We start from the raw sequence: 23,560 nt of genomic DNA, 5'->3' as shown, positions 1-23,560 counted from the left end.
GAGGCATAGAAAACTCCCCTCAAAATCAACAAACACAGGTCAACACCATGATATATCATGAAAGTGAACTTTCATGCATAGTGAAGCTTGCAAAATATAAAAATAGAGAATTCTGACAGCAGCTATGGACAAAATGTCCTCAACCTACAAAGGTAGACACATAAGATTAGCAGCAGCAGACCTGTCCACAGAAACTAGGCAGGCCAGTGGGAATGGCATGATATATTTAAAATACTAATGGGAAAAATATGCACCAAAGAATATCTTATGTAGCAAGGCTGTCATCCAGAATAGAAGGAGAGATAAAGAGTTTCCAAGACAAGCAAAAACAAAAGGAGTTCGTAAACAATAAACCAGTTCTACACAAAGTATTAAAGGCGACTCTTTGAGCAGGAAATAGAGATCAAAAGCAACAAAGACAAGAAAGGAAGAGAGATAATCTACAGGAATAGCAATATTAAAGAGAATACAATGGCACTAAATTCATATCTACCAAAATTACTCTGAATGTAAATGGACTAAATGCTCCATTCAAAAGATACAGGATATCAGAACGGATAAAAAACAAAACAAAACCCATCAATATGCTGCTTACAAGAGACCTATATGAGACCCAGAGACACTTCCCGATTGAAAGTGAGGGGGTGGAGAACCATTTATCTTGCTAATGGACATCAAAAAAAGCCAGAGTAGCCATATTTCTATCAGACAGACTAAATTTTAAACCAAAGACTGTAATAAGAGATGAAAAGGGCATTATATCATAATAAAGAGGTCTATTCAACAAGATCTAACAACTGTAAATATCTATGCCCCCAACTTGGAGGAAGTCAAATATATAAATCAATTAATAACAAACTTAAAGAAACTCACTAATAATAATACAATAATACTAGGGGACTTTAACAGCTCACTTATAGCAATGGACAGATCATCTAAGCAGAGATAAACAAGGAAACAATAGCTTTAACTGACACACTGGACCAGATAGATTTAATAGAGTGCACATGGAACATTCTCCAGAAGGGAACACATACTGGGTCACAAATCATGCTTCAACATGTACTTAAAGATTGAGATCACACCATGCATATTTTCAGACTACAATGCTACGAAATTTGAAGTCAACCACAAGAAAAACTTTGGGAAGACCACGAATACAGGTTAGGAGGTTAAAGAACATACTGCTAAAGAATGAATGGGTTAACCAGGAAATTAAAGAAGAAATTTGAAAAATACATGGACGCAAATAAAAATGAAAACACGACAGTACAAAAGTTTAGGATGCAGCAAAGGCAATCATAAAAGAAAAGTATACTGCAATACAGGCCTACATCAAGAAACAAGAAAATTTTCAAATACACAACCTAATCTTACACCTAAAGGAGCTAGGAAAATAACAGCAAATAAAGCCCAAAACCAACAAAAGAGAAATAAAGATCACAGCAGAAATAAATGATACTGAAATCAAAAAGCCAGTAGAACAGATCAACAAAACTAAGAGCTAGTCTTTCAAAGAATTAAAAAAATTGATAAACCCCTAGCCAGACTTATAAAAAAGGAAAGAGAAAGGCCCCAAACAAAATAATGAATAAAAGAGGAGCAATCACAACCAACACCACAGAAAAACAAAGAATTATAAGAGAATATTATGAGTAATTATATGCCAGCAAATTGGGCAATCCAGAAGAAGTGATTAAATTTTTAGAAACATATAAACTACCAAAACTGAAAAAGGAAGAGAGAAAATTTCAACAGACCCATAACCAGCAGAGAAATTCAATCAGTTATCAAAAATTTCCCAAGAAACAAGAGAGTCCAGGGCCAGATGGCTTCCCAGGAGAATTGTACCATACATTTAGAGAAGAATTAATACCTACTCTTCTGAAACTCTTCCAAAAAATAGAAACAGAAGGAAATTTCCAAACTCATTCTATGAGACCAGCATTCCTTTAATTCCAAAATCAGACAAAGACTCCACTAAAAATATCAGTATCCTTGATGAACCTGGATGCAAAAAATTCTCAAAAATATACTAGCAAGTTGAATTCAATGATACATTAAAAGAATTATTCACCACAGTCAAGTGGGATTTACTCTTGGGCTGCCAACGTGGTTCAATATTTGCAAATCAATCATGTGATACACCACATTAATAAAAGAAAAGATAAGAACATTATCTTATGTGATATATGTGATATACCACATTAATAAAAGAAAAGATCCTGTCAACAGACACAGAAAAAGCATTTGACAAAATACAGCATCGTTTCTGAATAAAAACCCTAAAGAAAGTTGGGATAGAAGGAACATGCCTCAACATCATAAAAGCCACATATAAAAGGTTCACAGTTAATATCATCCTCAATGGAGCAAAACTGGGAGCTTTTCCTCTGAGGTTAGGAACACAACAAGGATGTCCACTCTTACCACTGTTGTTCAATAGTGTACTGAAAGTCCTACCCTCAGCAATCCAACAACAGAAAGAAATAAATGCATCTAAATTGGCAAGGAAGAAGTCAAACTTTCACTCTTCACAGACAACATGATACTCTATGTGGAAAACATGAAAGATTACAACAAAAAAATTGCTAGAACTGATACATGGATGCACCAAAGTAGCAGGATGTAAGATCAATCAATATACAGAAATCTGTTACATTTCTATACACCAATAATTAAGCAGCAGAAAATCAAGGAATCAATTCCATTTACAAATGCACTAAAAACCATAAGACACCTAGGAATAAACCTAACCAAAGAAGTAAAAGATCTGTACTCGGTTAAGCATCCAACTCTTGATTTCTGCTCAGGTCATAATCTCACAGTTCTTGAGATTGAGCTCCACATGGGGCTCTTCATTGACAGCTTGGTGCCTGGCTGGGATTCTCTCTCTCCCTCTCTCTCTCTGCCACTTCCCCACTCATGCTCTCTCTCTCAAAAATAAGCAAACATTTTTTAAAAATCAAAAAATATAGGGGCGCCTGGGTGGCTCAGTCGGTTAAGCGTCCGACTTCAGCTCAGGTCACGATCTCACAGTCCGTGAGTTCGAGCCCCACGTCAGGCTCTGGGCTGATGGCTCGGAGCCTGGAGCCTGCTTGCGATTCTGTGTATCCCTCTCTCTCTGCCCCTCCCCCGTTCATGCTCTGTCTCTCTCTGTCTCAAAAATAAAAATAAACATTAAAAAAAATTTTTTTTTAAAAAATCAAAAAATATAAAACCAGAGAAGTAGAAAAGGGGTAAGGAGCAAAAAAGAAATAAAGCACAAATACAGAAAACAATTACAAACATGGTAGATATTAATTCAATTATACCAATAATTTAAATAAAAATTATCTTTGTAAGCAAATTAAAAGAGAGATTTTCAAAGTAAATTTAAAAACAATCAAGTATATGCTATATAAACAAATACCCAAAAATACTGACACAGTGGGGTTCAGTGTAAAGGGGGAGTAGAAAGACATACCATCTAACACTAATCAAAAGAAAGCTGAAGTAGTTATATTAATTTTAGACAAAATGGACTTCAAAACAAGGAATATTGTTAAGGATAAAGAAGGGCGTTAAATAATGATAAAAGAATTCTCCAAGAAGACATAGCAGTTTTTAATGTGTGTACCTAACAGATATCGAAGTACATAAGGAAAAATTAACAGAAATGCAAGAAAAGAAAAATTCACTAATAGAGTTGGAAACTTCAACACCCATCTTTCAGTAACTGATGGATCAAGCAGGCAGAAAATAAGTTAGAATATAGGTGACCAAAAACAACACCATCAATCCACTTGAACTAATTGACATTTATAGATTATCCCAACTAACAAAAGTAAAAAATATTTGTCAGGTTCACATAAAATATTCACTAAGACAAACACATTCTAGATCATAAAACACACCTTACCAATTTTTAAAATAGAAAGTATGAAAATTACATTCTCAAAAATGATGGTATTAAGCTAGAAATCAAATGTAGAAAAATAGGTAGAAAATTCCCACACATTTAGAGATAAAATCTAAATAGAGCACAGTTCAAAGAAGAAATTACAAATTAAATTTTTAAATATAGTATATGAATGAAAGCACAACTAATCAAATCTTATGAGATGCAGCAAGAGAAGTGCTTACAGAAAATGTTATAGCACTAAATGAATGTTTTGGAAAACGAGATACAAATCATTAATCTAATATCACACCTCAGGAAACTGGAGAAAGAAGAGCAATTAAAACTTAAATCAAGGAGAATAAAGAAATAGCAAAAATTAGAGAAATAAAACAAACAGAAAAACAATTGAGAAAATTAACCAAACCCAATGCTGGTTCTTTCAAATGATTAAAAAAACTGATAAACCTCTAACCAGACTAATCAAGAGAAAAAGAAAGAAAAATTGCCAATATTGGAAACAAAGGAAGATGACTGTACTAATCGCATGTACATTAAAGGGATCATTAAAGAAAATGATGAAAAACTCTATGTCTACAAGTTTGAAAATCTAGATAAAATAGACTAATTCCTACTAAATTTCTACTAAAACTCACACAAAAGAAATCAATAATCTTAATAGCCCTAGATCTATTAAGGAAATTGAATCAGTAATTAATAAATTTCTAAAAAAAGCACCAGGCTGAAACAGGTTCATTTTACTCAACATTTAAGGAAACAAATTATATCAATTGTCTACAAGATCTTCCAGAAAACAGAAGCAAAGGCAAAACTTCCTAACCCATTCTATGAGGCTAGCATAGTGTAATACCAAAACCAAAGACATAACAATAATAGAAAACTAGAAACCAGTAACTCTCAAAAACTTAATGAAAACATTCTCAACAGAATATTAATCAATCAAATTAAAAAATGTATAAAAAGAATTTAATACCAAAAACTAATTTATTCTAGGTATGCAAAGCTAGTTCAATATTTGAAAATTAATTAATATAATCAATCATATCACCAGTCTAAAGAAAAAAGGTCATATCAATAGATTCAGGAAAATCATTTGAAAAAATCCAACATTCATTCCTGAGAAACTCTCAGTAAACTAGCAATAGAGAGGAGCTTCTTCAACTTGATAAATAGCAACATCATACTTAATAAAGAGAAACTAGATGCTTTTCCCCTCAGATCAGGAACAAGGGAAGGATGTCCCCTCTTACCACTCCTATGCAACATTGTATTGGAAGACCTAGTTAATGCAATATGACAGTTAAAAAGAAGTAATATTTACTCATATTGAGAATAAAGACATAAAACTATCTATATTCACAGAAGACCATCATAGTCTTATGTAGAAAATTCTGAAAAATTGACAAAAACAACCTCCTAAAACTGAAAAGCAATTATAATAAGGATTCAGAATACAGGACAATTGCTATCAGTTGCTTTTCTATATACCACAAGTAAACAGAATTTGAAATTTAAAACATATAATACCATCTATAATAGCACTAAAAACAATGAGTTACATAGATGTGGTTCTAACAACATATATACACAATGTATAAGCAGAAACTTCAAAAAATCTAACAAAAATCAAATGAAGGATATTCTATGTTGACAGATTTGAAAACTTGATTTTGTTACTATGTCCATTATTCTCAACTAGATCTGTAGATTGATCCAAGGTTAATCAAAACACCCAAAAGTTTTCTGTAAATACTGACAAAATAATTCTAAAGTTTATATGGAAAGAGAAAAGACCCAGACTAGCCAACACAATACAGAAGAGGAAGGAGGTGAGAGAAGGGGAGAAAGAAGAGGCAAGGCAATGGGGAGAGGGAAAGAAGTGGAGAAGGAATGGGAAGAAAAACAATGACAATAATACAGTTGGAGGATTCATGCTACTAATTCCAAGACTTATTTCAAAGTGATTAAAATCTAATGATAGCACCATACCGACAAAAGAACAGAAACACAGATCAGTGGAATAAACTATTTAGTCCAAAACTAGACACATACAAATGAAGTCAACTGAGTTTTGACAAAAACCAAAAGCAACTCATTGAAGAAATTATAGTCTTTTCAACAAATGGTACTTAAACAATATGTACATCCATATGTTGATAAAATGAATCTAGACATAGACTTTACATCTTTCACAAAGATCAAAATTGATCATAAACTTTAATGTAAAATACAAAACCGCAAAATTTCTAGAAGCAAACACAGGAAAAAATCTACATGACATGAATTTAGCCATGAATTTTAATATATAACACCAAAGCACAATCCATGAAATAAAAAGTGTTAAATTGGACTTCAGTAAAATTATAAACTTCAGGGTGCCTGGGTGGCTCAGTCGGCTGAGCATCCGACTTTGGCTCAGTTCTCCCAGTTCATAAGTTCGGGTTCTGCATCGGGCTCTGTGCTGACAGGTTGCTCAGAGACTGGAGCCTGCTTAGGATTCTATGTCTCCTTCTCTCTCTGATCCTCCCCAGCTTGCGCTCTCTGTCTCTCAAAAATGAATAAATGTAAAAAAATTATAAACTCGTGCTCTGCAAAAGGGACTGTTAGGAGAATTAAAAGACATGTCACAGATTTAGCAAAATATATGCAGAATATATATTCGATTAGGGACTTATATCCAAGGTATATAAAGACCACTTAAAACTCAACAATAAGAACACAACCAAATAAAGATTAAAATGGGCAAAAGATCTGAATGGATGCCTCACCAAAAAAGATAAACATGTGGAATAAGCAGATGAAAAGATGCTCAACATCATCTGTCATTAGAGAATTACAAATACTACAACAAGATGACTCTATACACTTATTAGAATGGCTAAAAATCCAAAACACAATACCACATGCTAGCAAGGATATGGAGCAACAAGAATTCTCATTTATTCCTGGTGGAAATGCAAAATCGTACAGCCATTTTGGAAGACAATTTGGCAGATTCTTACAAAGCTAAAAATAGTCCCATTTGATCCAGCAATTGTTCTCTTAAGTATTTTCTCACCTGTATTGAAACCAAGGAAATCTGTATGTAAATTTTTATATCAGCTTTCTTCATAATCATAAAAACTGAAAGTGACCATGATGTCCTTTAATAGGTGAATGGATAAACAAATCAGTACAAACATGCAATGTAATATTATTCAGCAATTTTTAAAAAATGAGCTATTAAGTGGCTAAAAGACATGGAGGACACTTAAGTACATATAGCTTAGTAAATGAAGACTGCCTGAAAGGACTGTGTGTGTGTGTGTATAAAAGTATAATTATATGACATTCTAGAAAAGGCAAACTATAGAGGTGGTAATAACATCAGTGGTTGCAAGATGCTCAGGGAAAACGGGAGAAGGTTGAATATATGAAGCACAGGATTCTTATGATGGTGAAACTATTCTTTATCAAACTGTAGTGGTGGAATACATGATATTATGCATTTGTCAAAAACAACACAAATTTACAGCATAAAGAATGAACCTTAGTGTATGCAAGTTTTTAAAATCACTTTTTTAGAGTTCAGAGGATCCCAAGAGGGAATGAAGACTATAATGAAATCATCTAATTCTATTATAAATGTATGAAACAACTTCAGTGAAACAACTTGAATGAAGACAGTTGAGGGACAAAAGGGTTACCTAAATAATTATGGAAATGAGTACATTTCCATATGAGTACAAGAGTACATGAGTACAAGACTAAAGACAAAAAGAATTACACATAAACACTATATTCTAGTTGATAAAGTTGCTTCCCTCAGGGATATGGATTAGTAATTCTGATACTAATATACATGGATGCCAGAATTGAACAAATAAGTAAAGGGAGAGTAGGAGCCAAGTTTCTCAGTGTTGGTTAGAAATTCATAAATAAACAACAGGAGGAATGACCCATACGGTGATGAATTACAGTTGGAGACATCAAGATGAATTCATATTTATCTTAATATAGATACAAATAGGTAAATATTTATAAATATTTGTAGATATTTTTATAGATGTGGGTTAGTATATAAACATATATTTCCTTGCTATGTTAGCTGAGCAGGCCTAGAAGCAACCACAGTCCAATAGCAATGAGCACACCTAGTATTCATATTTTGGTTCCTAATATAATAAAATGAAAATGGAAAAATGGCTGATTCTAGAACTGGGGCATAAAGTATATGAGTCTGGAGTAACAAGTATTAAGAAGTGTTTAAAATTCCTTAAAGTCTATAATGTTGGGGTATGCTAAAGGGATACAGAAGCCAGTGAAAGAGTTCATGACAACCAAAGTTAGAACAAAAAGAGCAACAAAATAATAAACTAGAATTAGATTATAATCCAAGGTGTGAAATAAGATTTTATGAGTCCATATTATTACAAATAAATTATTGATTGAATGAGTCAATGAATAAATACATAAATAAATAAATGGGGAAGAGATAAATCTCCTTTGCAAATAAATTCCAAATAATTTCTAAAGATACTCTGCCTTTAAGGAGGTAGAGCATAAACTTCCACTCTTTACATGTAGGCTGTGCATAATGACTCCCTCCAAAGAGAACAGTATGGAAAAATAGAAGAAAGAGTAACTTTATAGTGGAATAACCTGACAAACACTACCTCAGCCAAGTGCCCAGAGTCAGTATCAACAGCGTTAAATCATACTGATAGCAATGTACCCTTGAAATGATGGAAGAGCACTTTACCTCTATTATCATCTTCCACAAAACTCATACCCACAGTCCAATCATGAGAAAAACATCAAGTTCCAACAGAAGAACATCCTACAAAATGTTTGACCAGGGAGCCCTCCAAATTGTGAAAGCTATTAAAAACAACAAATCTAAGAAAATGTCAAAGCCAAGTGCTTAGGAAGATATGACAATTAAATGTAACATGGTATCCTGGATTGGACCTGGAACAGAAAAAGAAAAGTAAAAACTAAGGAAATCCAAATAAATTATGGACTTTAACAATAAAGTCTGTACTATCTTTCATTTATTCTGTAAATTGAAAACTGTTCTTAAAAATTAGTCTATTAAATAAATAACCCAAATAAAGAATGGTAAAATACACAAATAGACATTTCAATGAACAGTTTATATACAGATGGCTATTAAACACATGAAAAGATGTCCAACAAGATGAGACAGGAGGGAATTGTAAATTAAAACCACAATGACGGGAAAAAAATAGTGAACCCTGATTTAGACTCCCATAGATAAAGTCAATTAATATTTAACAAAGATCAATGGAAATACAATGGAGCAAAAACTGTCTTTAACAAATTGTATTAGAACTGGACATCCACATGAAAAAAATTCAATCTAGACAAAGACCTTATGCCTTTCACAAAAACTAACTCAACATGGATCATAGACCTATACACAAAACATAAAACATAAAACTACAAAACTTCTAGAAGATAACATAGGACAAATCTAGGTGAACCTTGGATATGGTGACACCTTTTTAAATGCAACACCAAAGGCATAATCTATCAAAGAAATAACTGATAATCCGGACTTAATTAAAATAAAAAATTTCTGCTTTGTGAAAGACAATATCAAGAGAATTAAAAGATGAGCCACAGACTGGGAGAAAACATTTGCTCAAGAAACATTTGATAAAGGATGGCTATCCAAAATCAAAAAGAATTCTTTTTTTTTATTTGTATTCATTTTTGAGAGAGAGCAAGAGAGAGACAGAGTATGAGTGGGGGAGGGCAGAGAGAGAGGGAGACACAGAATCCAAAGAAGGCTCCAGGCTCTGAGCTATCCACACAGAGCCCAACACAGGGCTCAAACTCACAAACCATGAGAACATGACTGAACCAAAGTTGGACGCTTAACCACCTGAGCCACCCAGGCACCTCTAAAATCAAAAAGAACTCTTCAAACTCAATAAGAACAATAAAAAAAACAAACAATCCAGTAAAAAAAGGGGGGGGGGCAGAGAGCTTAATGGACGTCTCACCAAAGAAGATACACAGAGGGCAAATAAGCGTATAAAAAGATGTTCCACATCATATGTAATCAGGGAAACACAAACTAAAACAATAAAGACATACGACTATACACTTATTAGTAAGGCCAAATCTGGAACACAAAAAACACCAAATGTGTGGATCAATAGGAACTCTCACTGCTAGTGGGAATGTAAAATGGTACAGCCACTTTGGAAGATAGGGCAATTTGGGAGTTTCTCAAAAAACTAAAAATATTCTTATCATAGGATCCAGTAACCTTGGTATTTAACCAAAAGAGTTGAAAACATATGTCCACACCTACATGTGCATGTTTATATTTAGAGAAGTTTTATTCATAATTGTGAAAACTTAGAAGCAACCAAGATGTCAGTCTGTAAGTGAACAGATAATATGAAATGTTGAAATGAAACAGTGAAATGAAATGGAATAACCTTAAATACATATTAGTAAGTGAAAGAAGCCAATCTGCAAAGGCTACATACTGTGTGATTCTAACTATCTGACATTCTGGAAAAAACTATGAAAACAGTAATAAGACAGTAGTTAGTAGGGTGAAATAGAGGCAGAGATGAAGAGGCAGAGTATAGTGGATTTTTAGGGCAGTGACTACTCTGTATGATAATTATGGATATAGTCATTATACACTTTGTCCGAATCAATGTCAATATCTTGGTTCTGAATTTGTATTATAGTTTTGAAAGATGTTACTACCATTGGGTGAAACTGGGTAGGGAATATGTGGGATCCCTCTGTATGATACATTATAACTGCACATGAATCTATAGTTATCCATTTTTTTATGCCCCTTGGCCTAGCAAGGGGCAGCCCAGATAGGGCTGGATTCTGCAAAATTTTAATAAAAATAACTAAATTAGAATGTCTAATTCTGATCAAGGTAAAATATCCTCTTTTCTCCCAAGTCCTCTGCCTTACAACTAAAAACCCTAATGAATAGCACATAGTTGGAAGCTGGAAAGATGGCAAAGTAGGATCCTAAGCTCATCTTGTCCCACAGATACAAGTAGATAACACTCACATCAGCATAAACAACCCAGAAAATGAGCTGAAGACTGGCAGAACAAACTCCACAACTAAAGGTAGAAAAGAGGCCACACTGAAGAGGGTAGGAAGGGTGAAGTCACAGATTTGGAGTGAAATGGACCACCGCCTCTCGTGGTAGAGAACAATCCAGTGGCATAAAGAAGAGTGAAAAACAGACTGTCACACTGGGGAGTCCACACAGGGAAGAGGAATGCCTATAATATTTGGCTTTGAAAGTGAGACAGAACAAATCTCGTGAATTCTTACAACCAGTGAGACTTAAAGCCTAGAAATTTTTTAGTCAGTAGTCTCCACTCTGTGAGGCCCAGAGGCATCAGGAAATGAAGTCACTGCCCTTAAAGAGACAGCCCAAGAAACATCTAGTGGAAATACAGTGTGGATGCAGCAGTTTGAAAAATGCCAGGGGCAGACAGGAAGGAGAGTTATTTACTCATCTCAGAAAGTGGCTTGGAGAGGCAGGGATCATGGAAGATACCTCCAGTAACAAAGGAGCTGGCAGGCAACACTTCCTTCCCCAGCTCTAACACCCTCCCACCCCCGCAAAAACACATGGCCACTTGCAGGAACCAGCATGGTGCCTACACTAGCTATCTAACCTGCTTACACCAAGCCCCATCTACCTGCACTTCAGCTGATCTGTCTTTCCCACTTTCCTTAGTTCCAGTGCTGCAAGACTCCTCCCCTAGAAGTCCTGCAAAAACCCCACCAAGTCCCCATCTCCTGACCTGCACATTTTGTGGAACCTCAGTTCTAGTGGCAGCAGCAGGCCTCATTTCACAAGACCTGTGTACACTTTTTTAAAATGTACCCCACTGCCCACAACAGGCAAAGAGAACCTCTATAGATGACTGGTATGAAGGATAAAAGCCAGGACTCAACAGCAAGGCACACACAGTGCATGTAAGAGATACCCCTGAAGTGACAGGTCTTAGGCAACATGGGAGCCCACACTACAGGCACTATAAGACTTCTTCTTCATAAAGCCAATACTTTCAAGAACAGGAGATATAGCTGACTTTTCTAATACACGGGAACAGACACAGAGAGTTAGACAAAATGAGGAGATAGAAGAAGAACAAAACAAATGAAAGAACAGAACAAAACAACAGAAAGAGACCTAAACAATATGGATACAGGTACTATGCCAGAGAGAGAATTTAAAGTAATGATCATAAAGGTACTCACTGGACTTGAGAAAAGAGTGGTGGACATCAGTTAGACCCTTAACAAAGAGATAAAAAAGAACCAATCAGAGATAAAAGAACACAATAAATGAAATTAAAAATATACTTGATGGAATAAATAGCAGGCTAGAGGAAGCAAAGGAATGAATTAATGACCTGGAAGACAGAGTAATGGAAAGTAATAAAGCTGAACAAGGGAGACAAAAAAGAATTATGTAAAATAAGAACAGACTTAGGAAGCTCAACAACTCTAACAAGCATGGTAACATTCGCATTATAGGGATCTCAGAAGAACAGAGTGAAAAAGAAATATTTATTGGAAGAAATAATAGCTAAAAACTTCCCTAATCTGGGGAAGGAAACAGAAATCCAGATCCAAGAGGCACAGAGATTCCCCCAATAAAATTAATCCAAGGAAACAGTTTTTTAAACTAAAGAAAGTAGCAAGAGAAAAGGAGAGTTACATACTTAAAAGGCTACCAGCAGATTTTTCAGCAGAAACTCTGCAGGCCAGATGAGAATGGCATGATATATTCAAAGTGCTAAAAGGAAAAAATCTGCAGCCAAGAATCCTCTATCCAGAAAGGCTATCATTCAAAATAAAAGGAGAGATAAAGTGTTTCTCAAACAAACAAAAACTAAAGGAATTCATGACTACTAAACCAGTCCTACAAAAATATTAAAGGGAACCCTTTGAATAGAAAGGAAACAACATCAGTGAGAGTATAAAAAGGTGGAAGCACAGAATTGGTAAAAAAAAAAAAATAGTAAGTATATCTGTAAAAATCAGTCAAGGAATTCAAGAAATGAAAGGGTATAAAATATGACACCATATGCCTAAGTACATGGGTAGGAGAGGAGTAAAGAATGGATTCAAAGTTAAGTGACCATAACTTAACGTAGGCTGCTATATCAAGAAAATGTTATATACAAACCTAATAGTAACCACAAATCAAAGAATAAAGAGAAAGGAATACAAGTATGTCAGTAAAGCAAGCCAACAATCCATGAAAGAGATCAAGAGAAGAAAGGATCAGAGGAAAACTACAAAAACAATGACAAAACCGGTAACAAAATGACAATAAATACATATCTATCAGTAATTACTTTGAATGAAAATGGACCAAATGCTTCAATCAAAAGACAGAGTATATATAAAAAAAAAAAGACAGGGGGACAGAGTATATAAAAAAAACAAGACCCATCTATTTGCTGCCTATAAGAGATTCATTTCAGACCTAAAGATACCTGCAGATTGAAAGTGAAGGGATGGAGAAATATCTATCATACAAATGGATGTCAAAAGTAAGCTAGAGTAGCAATACTTATATCAGACAAAATTGACTTTAAAACAAAGACTGTAACAAGAGACAAGAGGACACGGTACAATATACAGGGGACGATGCAACAAGAAGATATACATTGGTAAGTATTTATGGGTCCAACAAGACAGTATTCAAATACATAAAACAGTTAATAACAAAATAAAGGAACTAATCAATATTAATACAATAGTAGGGAACATTAACATCCCACTTACATTAATGGATATATCATCCAAACCAAAAATCAGTAAGGAAACAGTGCTTGAATGACACATTGGACCAAACGTATTTAACAGATATATTCAGAACATTCCATCCTAAAACAGCAGAAAACACATTCTTTTCAGGTGCACATGGAGTATTCTCTAGAAGAAATCACATATTAGCTCACAAAACAAGCCTCAACCAATTCAAGAAAATTGAAGTCATAACCTGCATCTTTTCTGACCACAATGCTATGAAACTAGAAGTCAACCACAAGAAAAAATTGAAAATAACAAAAATACATAGAGGTTAAATAACATGGTACTAAACAATAAATGGGTCAACCAGGAAATAAAAGAACAAATAAAACAGTACATGGAAACAAATGAAAATGAAAGCACTATAATCCAAAACCTAATGCAGCAAAAATAATTCTAAGAGGAAAATTAATAGCAATACAGCAATACAGAAGCAAGAAAAATCTAAAAGAAAAAAAAAACCTAACCTTACACCTAAAGGAGCTAGAAAAAGAACAACCAACAAAACCCAAAACCTGCAGAAAGAAGGATATAATAAAAAATTAGAGCAGAAATAAATGATATAGAAACCAGAAAATCAATAGGACAGATTAATGAAACCAAGAGCTGACCCTTTGAAAAGATAAACAAAATTCATAAACCTCTAGCCATACTCAAAAAAAAAATAGGGAAAGGACTGAAATAGATAAAATCAGAAATGGAAGAGGAGTAATAAGAATGAACACTACAAAAATACAAACTATTGTTAAGAGAATACTATGAAAAAAATATACATCAACAAATTGGACAACCTAGAAGAAATGGTTAAAGTACTAGAAACATATAACCTCCCAAAGGTAAAGCTAGAAGAAACAGAAAATTTGAACAAACTGATTAGAAGTAAAGAGATGGAACCAGTAACCCAAAAACTCCAAACAAACAAAAGGATCAGATGGCTTCACAGGCCATTTGTATCAAACATTTAAAGACGAGTTAATACCTATTCTTCTCAAACTATTCCAAAAAATAAAAAAGGAAAAACTTCCAAATTGAGGCTAACATTACTCTGATATCAAAGCCAGATAAAGATATAATAAAAAAAGAGAACTACCGGCCAATAACTCTGATGAACACGGATGCAAAAAATCTCAATAAAATACTAGCAAATCCAATCCAACAGTACATTAAAAGAATCATTCAACACAATCAAGTGGGATTTATTCCTGAGTTAAAGGGTGGTTCAATAATCACAAATCAATCAATAAGAGAAAGGATTAAAACTATATGATCATTTCAATATATGAAGAAAAGCATTTGACAAAGTACAACATTCACTCATGATAAAAATCCTCAACAAAGCAGATCTAGAGGGAACATACCTCAACAAAATAAAGGCCTTATATGAAAGGCCAACATCATTATCCAACAACATACTCAATAGGGGAAAACTGAGAGCTTTTCCCCTAAGATCAGGAACAAGACAAGGATGTCCACTCGCATCCAAATTGGTAAGGAAGTATTTCAGAGGACATGATACTATATAATAGAAAAACCTAGACACTAGTGTCTCACTAGACACTAATAGAAACAGCAAAAGACAACTAGAACTGATAAATGAATTCAGTAAAGTTGTAGGATATAAAATCAATGTACAGAAATCTGTTGCATTTCTATACACTAATAATGAAGCAGCAGAAAGAGAAATTAAGAAAAAATCTCAATTACAACTGCACCAAAAATAAATAAATAAATAAACAAACAAACAAATAAATAAATAAATAAACTATCAGGAATAAACTTAACCAAAATGAAAGACCTATACTCTGAAAACTATAAAACACTAATGAAAGAAATCGAAGATGACACAAATAGAAAGATACTCATGCTTATGAATTAGAAGAATATTGATAAAATGACTATACTACCCAAAGCAATCTATACATTTAATGTAATCTATATCAAAATACCAACAGTATCTTTCACAGAGCTAGAACAAATAATAGTAAAATTTGTACAGAACCACAAAAGAACTGAAAAGGACAAAGAAATCTTGAAAGAAAACCAAAACTGGATGTATCACAATTACAGACTTCAACTTATATAACAAAGCTGTAGTAATCAAAACAGTGTGGTACTGGCACAAAAACAGACACACAGATCAATGGAACAGAATAGAAAGCACAGAAATAAACCCACGATTATATGGTCAAATAATCTTCAAAAAAGCAGCAAAGTATATACAATGGGGAAAAAGTCTCTTCAACAAGTGGTACTGGGAAAACTGGACAGCTACATACAAAAAAATAAAACTGGGTCACTTTCTTACACCATGCACAAAATAAACTCAAATGGATTAAAGATCTAAACTTGAGACAGGAAATCATAAAAATCCCAGAAGAGAAAACAGGCAGTAATTTCTTTGACAATGGCCTTAGCAACATTTTTCTAGATATTCTCCTGAGGCAAGGGTAATAAAAGCAAAAATAAACTACTGGAACTTCGTCAAAATAAAATGCTTCTGCAGAGTGAAGGAAACAATCAACACAACTAAAAAACTAAAACAACAACCTATGTAATGGGAGAAGATATTTGCAAATGACATATCCAATAAAAGGTATTTAAAACATATAAAAACTTCATATAACTCGACATCCAAAAACAAATAATCCAGTTTAAAAATGGGCACAATTTATGAATAGATGTTTCTCTAAGAAGACATACAGAGGGCCAACAGACACATGAAAAGATGCTCAACATCACTCATCAACAGGGAATTACAAATCAAAACTGCAATGAGATATCACCTCACACCTGTCAGAATGGCTAAAACGAACAACACAAAAAACAAAAGGTGTTGGCGAGGATGTAGAGAAAGGGGAACCCTTTTGCACTGTTAGTGGAAATGCAAACTGATACAGCCTTTGTGAAAAATGGTATGAAGATTCCTCAAAAAGTTAAAAATAGAACTATCCAGAGATTCAGCAATTACATTACTAGGTTTTTACCCAAAGGACACAAAACTACTAATTCATAAAGGATACATGCACCCCTAGGTTTTTTCCAGCATTATCCACAATAGCCTAATTATGGAAACAGCCCAAGTGTCCACTGACCAATGAATGGATGTGGTAATATATATACATACAATCGAATATTTCTCAGCCATAAAAAAAGAATGAAATCATGCCATTTGCAATGACATGGATGGAGTTAGAAAATATTATTCTAAGTGAAATAAGTCAGAGGAAGACAAATACCATGTGATTTCACTCAAATGTGAAATTTAAGAAACAAATAAAGGGCACCTGGGTGGTGCAGTCAGTTGAGCATCCAATTCTTGATTTTGGCTCAGGTCATGATCTCACGGTTCATGGAATTGGGCCCTGCATTGTGCTCTGTGCTGAAAACATGGAGCCTGCTTGGGGGATTCTCTCTTGCCCTCCCTCTCTCTCTCTCTGCCCTTACCTTACTCATGCTCTCACTCTCTGTCTCATAATAAATAAGTAAACATTTTTTTAAAAAGAAACAAAAGAAATGCACAAAAGGAAAAAAAAGAGAAAGACAAACTAAGAAATAGATTCTTAACCATAGATAACTGATGATTACCAGAAGGGAGGTAGGAAGGGGGATGGTTGAAATAGAAGATGGGTATTAAGGAGTGCACTTGTTGTGATGAACACTTGGTAATGTATGCAATTGTTGAATCACTATATTGTACACCTAAAACTAATATTACACTATATGCTAACTATCCTGGAATTTTAAAAAAATGTTTATGACTAAACCTAACAAAAATGTGGAAGACCTCCTCAGAGAATTTATAAATGTTATTTAGAGAAATCAAAGAAGACCTATGGAAATGGAGGGATATAATATATGCCATTGTTCATCAACTGAATGAATCAATGTTGTCATTGTCCATGACAATGAACCAATATTGTCATCCCCCATCTTCGTGGAATATGTTAGTTCTCCCCAAACTAATCTACAAATTCAAAATAATTCTTTTTTTTTTTTCTTATTTATTGTGTAACTGGAGGTTTGAACCTCTTAATCTCACTTACTTATTTGGCCCATCCCGCCCTTCCCTGGCAACCACTAGTTCTTTGTATTTATGAGTCTATTTCTGTTTTGTTTTCTCTTTTAGACTTCATATGTAAGTGATATCATATTGTATTTGTCTGACTTATTTTTATTTAGCATAACACCCTCTAGGTCCATCCATGCTATCACAAATGTTAAGAGTTCTTTCTTTTCATGGCTGAGCAATATTCTATTTTGTGTGTGTGTGTGTGTGTGTGTGTGTGTGTGTGTTTCATAACTCGGCTATTATAAATGTTACAGTGAATATAAGGATCCATATATCTTTTCAGATCAGTACGTCAAATCAAAATATCAGGAAATCTGTCTGTGGAATTTGACAAGCTATTTCTAAAATGTAAGTGGAAATAAAAAAGTTAAATTTAAGCAAGTGAATTGAAGTAGAATAGTTAATCAAATCGAAGAATATTCACTAAGTTGAATACTACATAACAGTGAAAGTAATAAACTATAGCTACATGCAACCTGGCTGAAATTACAAATATAACATTGAGCAAAAGAAGCTATACATAAACAACTGTATATGTATGGTATCACTTTTATAACTGCCCAAAGAACAGGCAAACTAATCTGTAGTGCTTGAAATCAGGATAGTATTATACCTGGGGTTAGTGATTGAAAGATAAAACGGAGTGGGGGGGTAGTTTCCATAGTTCTAGTAATTTTATGTTTCTTGATTTTTGTGTTTGTTACATGGGTATAAAATTATTTCATGTGTACACTTAATATTTACATAGTTTATTTCTTTTAATGTAGCTTTTTAAAATGTTCATTTATTTATTTTGAGAGAGAGAGCACATGCTCACACACAAGTGGGGGAGAGGCAGAAAGAGAAAGAGAAAGAGAGAGAGAGAGAGAGAGAGAGAGAGAGAGAGAGAGAGAGAGAATCCCAAGCAGGCTCCATGCTATCAATGCAGAGCCCAACATGGGGCTCAATCCCACCAACCATGAGATCATGACCTGAGTCAAAATCAAGAGTGGGATGCTTAACCCACTGAGCCATGCAGGCGCCCCAATATGTGTGTTTGTTTAAAGATTTTATTTTTAAATAATCTCTACACCCAACAGGGGGCTCGAACCCACAACACTGAGATCAAGAGTCACATGCTTCATCAACTGAGCCAGCCAGGCACCCCTACACAGTTCCTTGATTTGGTAACATTTACACACATACCAAAAGAGTAAGTAAAATAAAATAGAATAAGGAAGCTTTTTATGTACTAATAAGGAATAATCTTTAGAATAAATTATAAAGAGAGTGAAAAAAGTACAAAAGTGTAAAACATGCTATAATTTGTGTAACAAAAATATGTATTTTCATATTTGCTTATATATACATAAGGAAGAAAATTATGTTACATGTATTTGCCTATATATGTACATAATGAAGCTCTGGAAAGATATAATAAATTAATAAGTAACATTGCTTGCCTCAACTGAGGGGAACTAAATGTCCAAGGAAGAAGAGTGGAAGAAAGATCCTTCATTGTATATACAACTTACATCTTTTGAATGTTAAACCAGCTAAATATGAATTATTCAAGAAAATTCTTAAATAAACAGAATTCAAATTACCTTTATAATGCAATACTACCTTTCAAATTGGGGGTACAAACTTCCCCAAAAGCCAACTCTGATGGATCAAATTTGCTAGATATTTCATAAATTATAGGGTTCTTAAAATATTACTTCCCTGCAACTTAGCTAATATTCCTTAGAAGTACTCTGATGATATTAATTATCAGAACACCACAGATAGAAAAAATAAACTCTGATATAAGTATAAATAATTTAACATCTTTATGTCATAGTCTACCTATTGAATTTTACTTGAGAACCATATAAAACAATTCTATGCTTTCCCCAACTTTGTACAATTTATGATCAGTGATAGCAAGGACTAAAATATAAATGACTTATTTTATTCATTTTCAGATCATGCATCACAGAGATCAAAACAGTTGCTCTTCCATATTTAGCTTTAAAATCAGATTTTAAGGGAATCCAAGGATAATTCCCCAGAAGCAGCTGAAATATCTAAACCTATTTCTCAACTGTTACTGCCTCAAAGATTTTAAGACCAAAGGTTGAAGGTGCCCTAATAAAAAAATAATCTAAAATTTATAGCATAAAATATATAAATTAAATATATATTTGGCATAAGCATAAGAATATATAGAAATTTACATAGTGAAATGACTAATTTAAGAAGGTGTAGAGTTCCAAAAAGTGCTTCATTGAATTCTCCTTTACAGACTTAAGGCTTCTATTTATCATAAGTTTAAAAATATTTCCCCCCTATACAAGAGAATGTGATAGTTAATGATTATTTCAAGTCAAGATAATTTATTTTCAAATTCAAGATGATGAATTTATCTTTGTCAACCACATAGATATCACATTTTTGTCAGCATTAAAATAAGCAGTGCCTATACAATTCCTATGATTTAAACTTATCCAAAATCTGCCGGCTTGCTCTTTTATGTTGCTAACAGTTAAATGTACTTCAGTTGAGATAATAAAAGTATAATTGGAAATCATCACCATCATTTCTTTCCCCCACTCCACAAAGGGCCATGAAAGGAGCCAGAAAATTTCCTTCAATATTCCAACTGTAAGGGGGGAAAGCCTATTCTGTCCATCTACACAGAAGTGTAGGGCCAGATCTACTCAGTCCATTCAAAGAAACAAACAAAATCTTACAAACAGTGAAAGAGAAAAAATCAGTATGTCAATATCTGAGTACATGATATTTTTAGTGGTAAAAAACAGGAATAGTATAACAACTCTTGACTGATCTTTAAATTTTTCAATATCCTGAAACTTCTGTTGTATTACTTTAAAATTTAAGATAATATAACCAAAATTAGATCTAAATAAACTCTATCTAGTTTTAGCAAACATCTAAAATATATATTCTCTCCTCTCAAAATATACTAGGTATAATAAAAATTTCCATTGATGCCAGATCCTAAAATACTGTAGAAATAATACTTATGAATATTACTCAGAATATTGAGGATTAATTATTTAAATAGTATAGTATGCACCCAAACAGAAAAAGAAAAAGCTTCAGGTTAAAAAAAAAAAAAAAAAAAAAAAAAAGAATGTCTGCATAACTGCCATCCTATTTTCTCACATAGCTATAAAAAGAGATTCACTTCATTAAGCTCTGCCCATATAGTGATGATTACATATTAAAGTATTACTATTCAACAATGTAAGTACTATCTTGAGTTCTCAGCAATGACTGCCTGCCTCCATTATTCACCTACCTCAATTTGAATAGTACTTGCTAATCTGTGTAAATTTACTTCTCAGGGGTTTCTTTTCCTTTCATTAACATCAAATTTTCCTGTGATGGCCCTTCTCATTCACTGCAAAGAGTTAGATTGTTTTCCAAATAATAAACAAATATCAGGTTATTTTATAGTTAAATTACAGAGACAGATAAAGAAATACAAATTTTACTTTATCTCCAGGTGGATTATCAATTGAGTAGATGTGAATTATGTTCTAGGACTAATTGAATACAACACTAGACACATTAAAATTTGGTAGTTAGAAATAAAACCTATTAATTTTTCCCATTTCCAATCAATTTTCTCTTTCTCATTATTAATATTTCATTCTAAAATGAGGGAATCTAAATTCTGATCAAATTGTCATTTTTGAAAACATTTAGCTTGAATGTGTAGTACTGCTCAACAAATATTTTTGGAATCTAAAACTTTCTCCTGCTATTTTTTTCATGTAAAAATATTTAAGCAAAAGACTGAAAATGTAAGACACAATTGCCATGATCAAAAGGTATAAAAATACATTTAGTATTTACTTGACTTTCAAATTTTAGGGCATTTTCAGCACCCTGGCCTAGGGGAAAGAACACATCATTGTTGTAGTGCCAGTTTATAGTGAGAATAAAAATGTTAGGAGTTCCCCATTAGTAGATGATTAAATCTATATCAGTTATGAATTTTCTATGAAATAAACTATAAAAACAAGGCTAACATTAAGTTATTTCTAGATATTAAGATAATGAAAAAAATAGTCTTTCAAGGTTAACCTTGAAACCTAACCTTCCTTCTCAGGAAACACTTTTTTCATACATTAAGAAATTGTTTAACTCAGACATTCTTACCGTTCTCGATTAAATTTAAGAGAATGAAGAATAGCTGGCCTTTTTTGTCTAAGGTTCCACAAATGAAGTGTATCATCTGAACTCGCACTAACCAAGGCACCCTGAAACAAAAAGAAGACAAAGTAAGTGAGTGACTTCCTTAAGAGTTTTTTGTTAGGCAAAACCAACAAGCTGATTTGCTCTTTTTTACACTACTTTAAGAGTTACTTGTATCTATATAACCTAGAAATGTAAAGAAAACTATTGTACATACTTCAATCAGGAGGGCTAAGAATGCTGAATAGAAGAAGCAAGTGAACTACTGCTAGTCAGGATGACTAGCTCAAGGAATATGCATTTGCCACTGGAGAGAAATAATTATTGTAGCATCGTTATGGATATTAAAAATTTTTTGTAGGGGCACCTGGGTGGCTCATTCAGGTAAGTGTCCAACTCTTGATTTTGGCTCAGGTCATGATCTTGCAGTCATGGGATTGAGCCCCACATCAGGCTCTGTGCTGACAGTGCAGAGCCTACTTGGGATTCTCTCTCTCCTTCTCTTTCTGCTCCTCTCCTGCTCATGCTCTCTCTCTCTCAAAGTACATAAATAAACACTAAAAAAACCTTAGAAAAAAATTTTTTATATTTTCTTTGGGAAAAACTAAGTTTAATTTTCTCACTTCTCATACTATGTAGCTTTCCAGAAAAGAAAATATCCAACCAAGTTTTAAAATTGCAATCTGGTCATATTTTATATTTTATATTTATATTTTATTCACCATTTGTAAAGATTCTCTGTACAGTTGTAAATTATATATATTTTCTAAAAAGTACATGTGGTATAATTTATTTTCAAGAATTAACTGGTTTCAAGAAGCTTCATCTGTGATAAAAGAAAACACCTTTAATAAAAGAAAACATTTCTCCAATTAGAATTCAGTATAACTACAAAAATAATACAAAGATTTTTTTTTTACATTATGTCCAAATACAAATAAATTATATTTCAAATACACTAGTATGTTTTCTACCTTTTAATATGGCAGATACCATAAGGGCAGATAACTAGCTGCCATGTATGATTTCATAGATATGTATGCTTAAACTATTTACGTGAGCTAGGAACATCTTAAACTATGTCAGAAGTTTTACCATTATAGGTTTCCCAGCTGAAAATGCCAGATCTTGCAGAATCATCATACCCTGAGATATCTAAAATTCTTTTCATATTTTCCAAAGTACTCTGTTACAAGTAACCTTTCATAGTTTATAATATCAACTGGAGATATCAATATGATTATCCCATTTAGATGATCAGATTAACTATAATGAAATTCCCAGAATTTATTTCTTCATTAGGGATTAAAAAAGAGAAGATAGAAATTGTTATAGAAGAACATTTAGATTCCTAAGACAAAAATGCTCATGTATCCTATCATGCTTCTGCTCATATTGTATACCTGTGATTTCAGGCTCAAAGAATAGCTTTTAAAACATCAATCATAATCCAAGAGTATATCCATTAAAATATGCTTAAAATGTATATAATTTGCACATTTATATATTAGTATATAAATACACATGATTAAAAGTATACACTCATACATATTTTTTTAACATGA

The 23,560-nt window shown here is 33.2% G+C and overlaps 1 protein-coding gene across 7 annotated transcripts in view; it reads right to left on the bottom strand.

Annotated features, from left to right (window-relative positions):
- STXBP5L (syntaxin binding protein 5L) overlaps positions 1–23,560 on the bottom strand; it is a 379,589-nt gene that overhangs the window by 265,775 nt on the left and 90,254 nt on the right. For all 7 annotated transcript variants that reach the window (XM_019448501.2, XM_019448499.2, XM_019448505.2 and 4 more), the window contains exon 5: positions 21,960–22,060. In XM_019448501.2, coding sequence (XP_019304046.2) covers positions 21,960–22,060 — 101 coding nt within the window. The remainder of the gene's footprint in view (positions 1–21,959; positions 22,061–23,560) is intronic.

The sequence above is a fragment of the Panthera pardus genome, unplaced genomic scaffold (assembly GCF_024362965.1).
Source record: "Panthera pardus isolate Hobbes unplaced genomic scaffold, ASM2436296v1 HiC_scaffold_16, whole genome shotgun sequence".
NCBI classification, from domain to species: Eukaryota; Metazoa; Chordata; class Mammalia; order Carnivora; family Felidae; genus Panthera; species Panthera pardus.
This window is presented reverse-complemented; position numbering and strand designations above follow the sequence as displayed.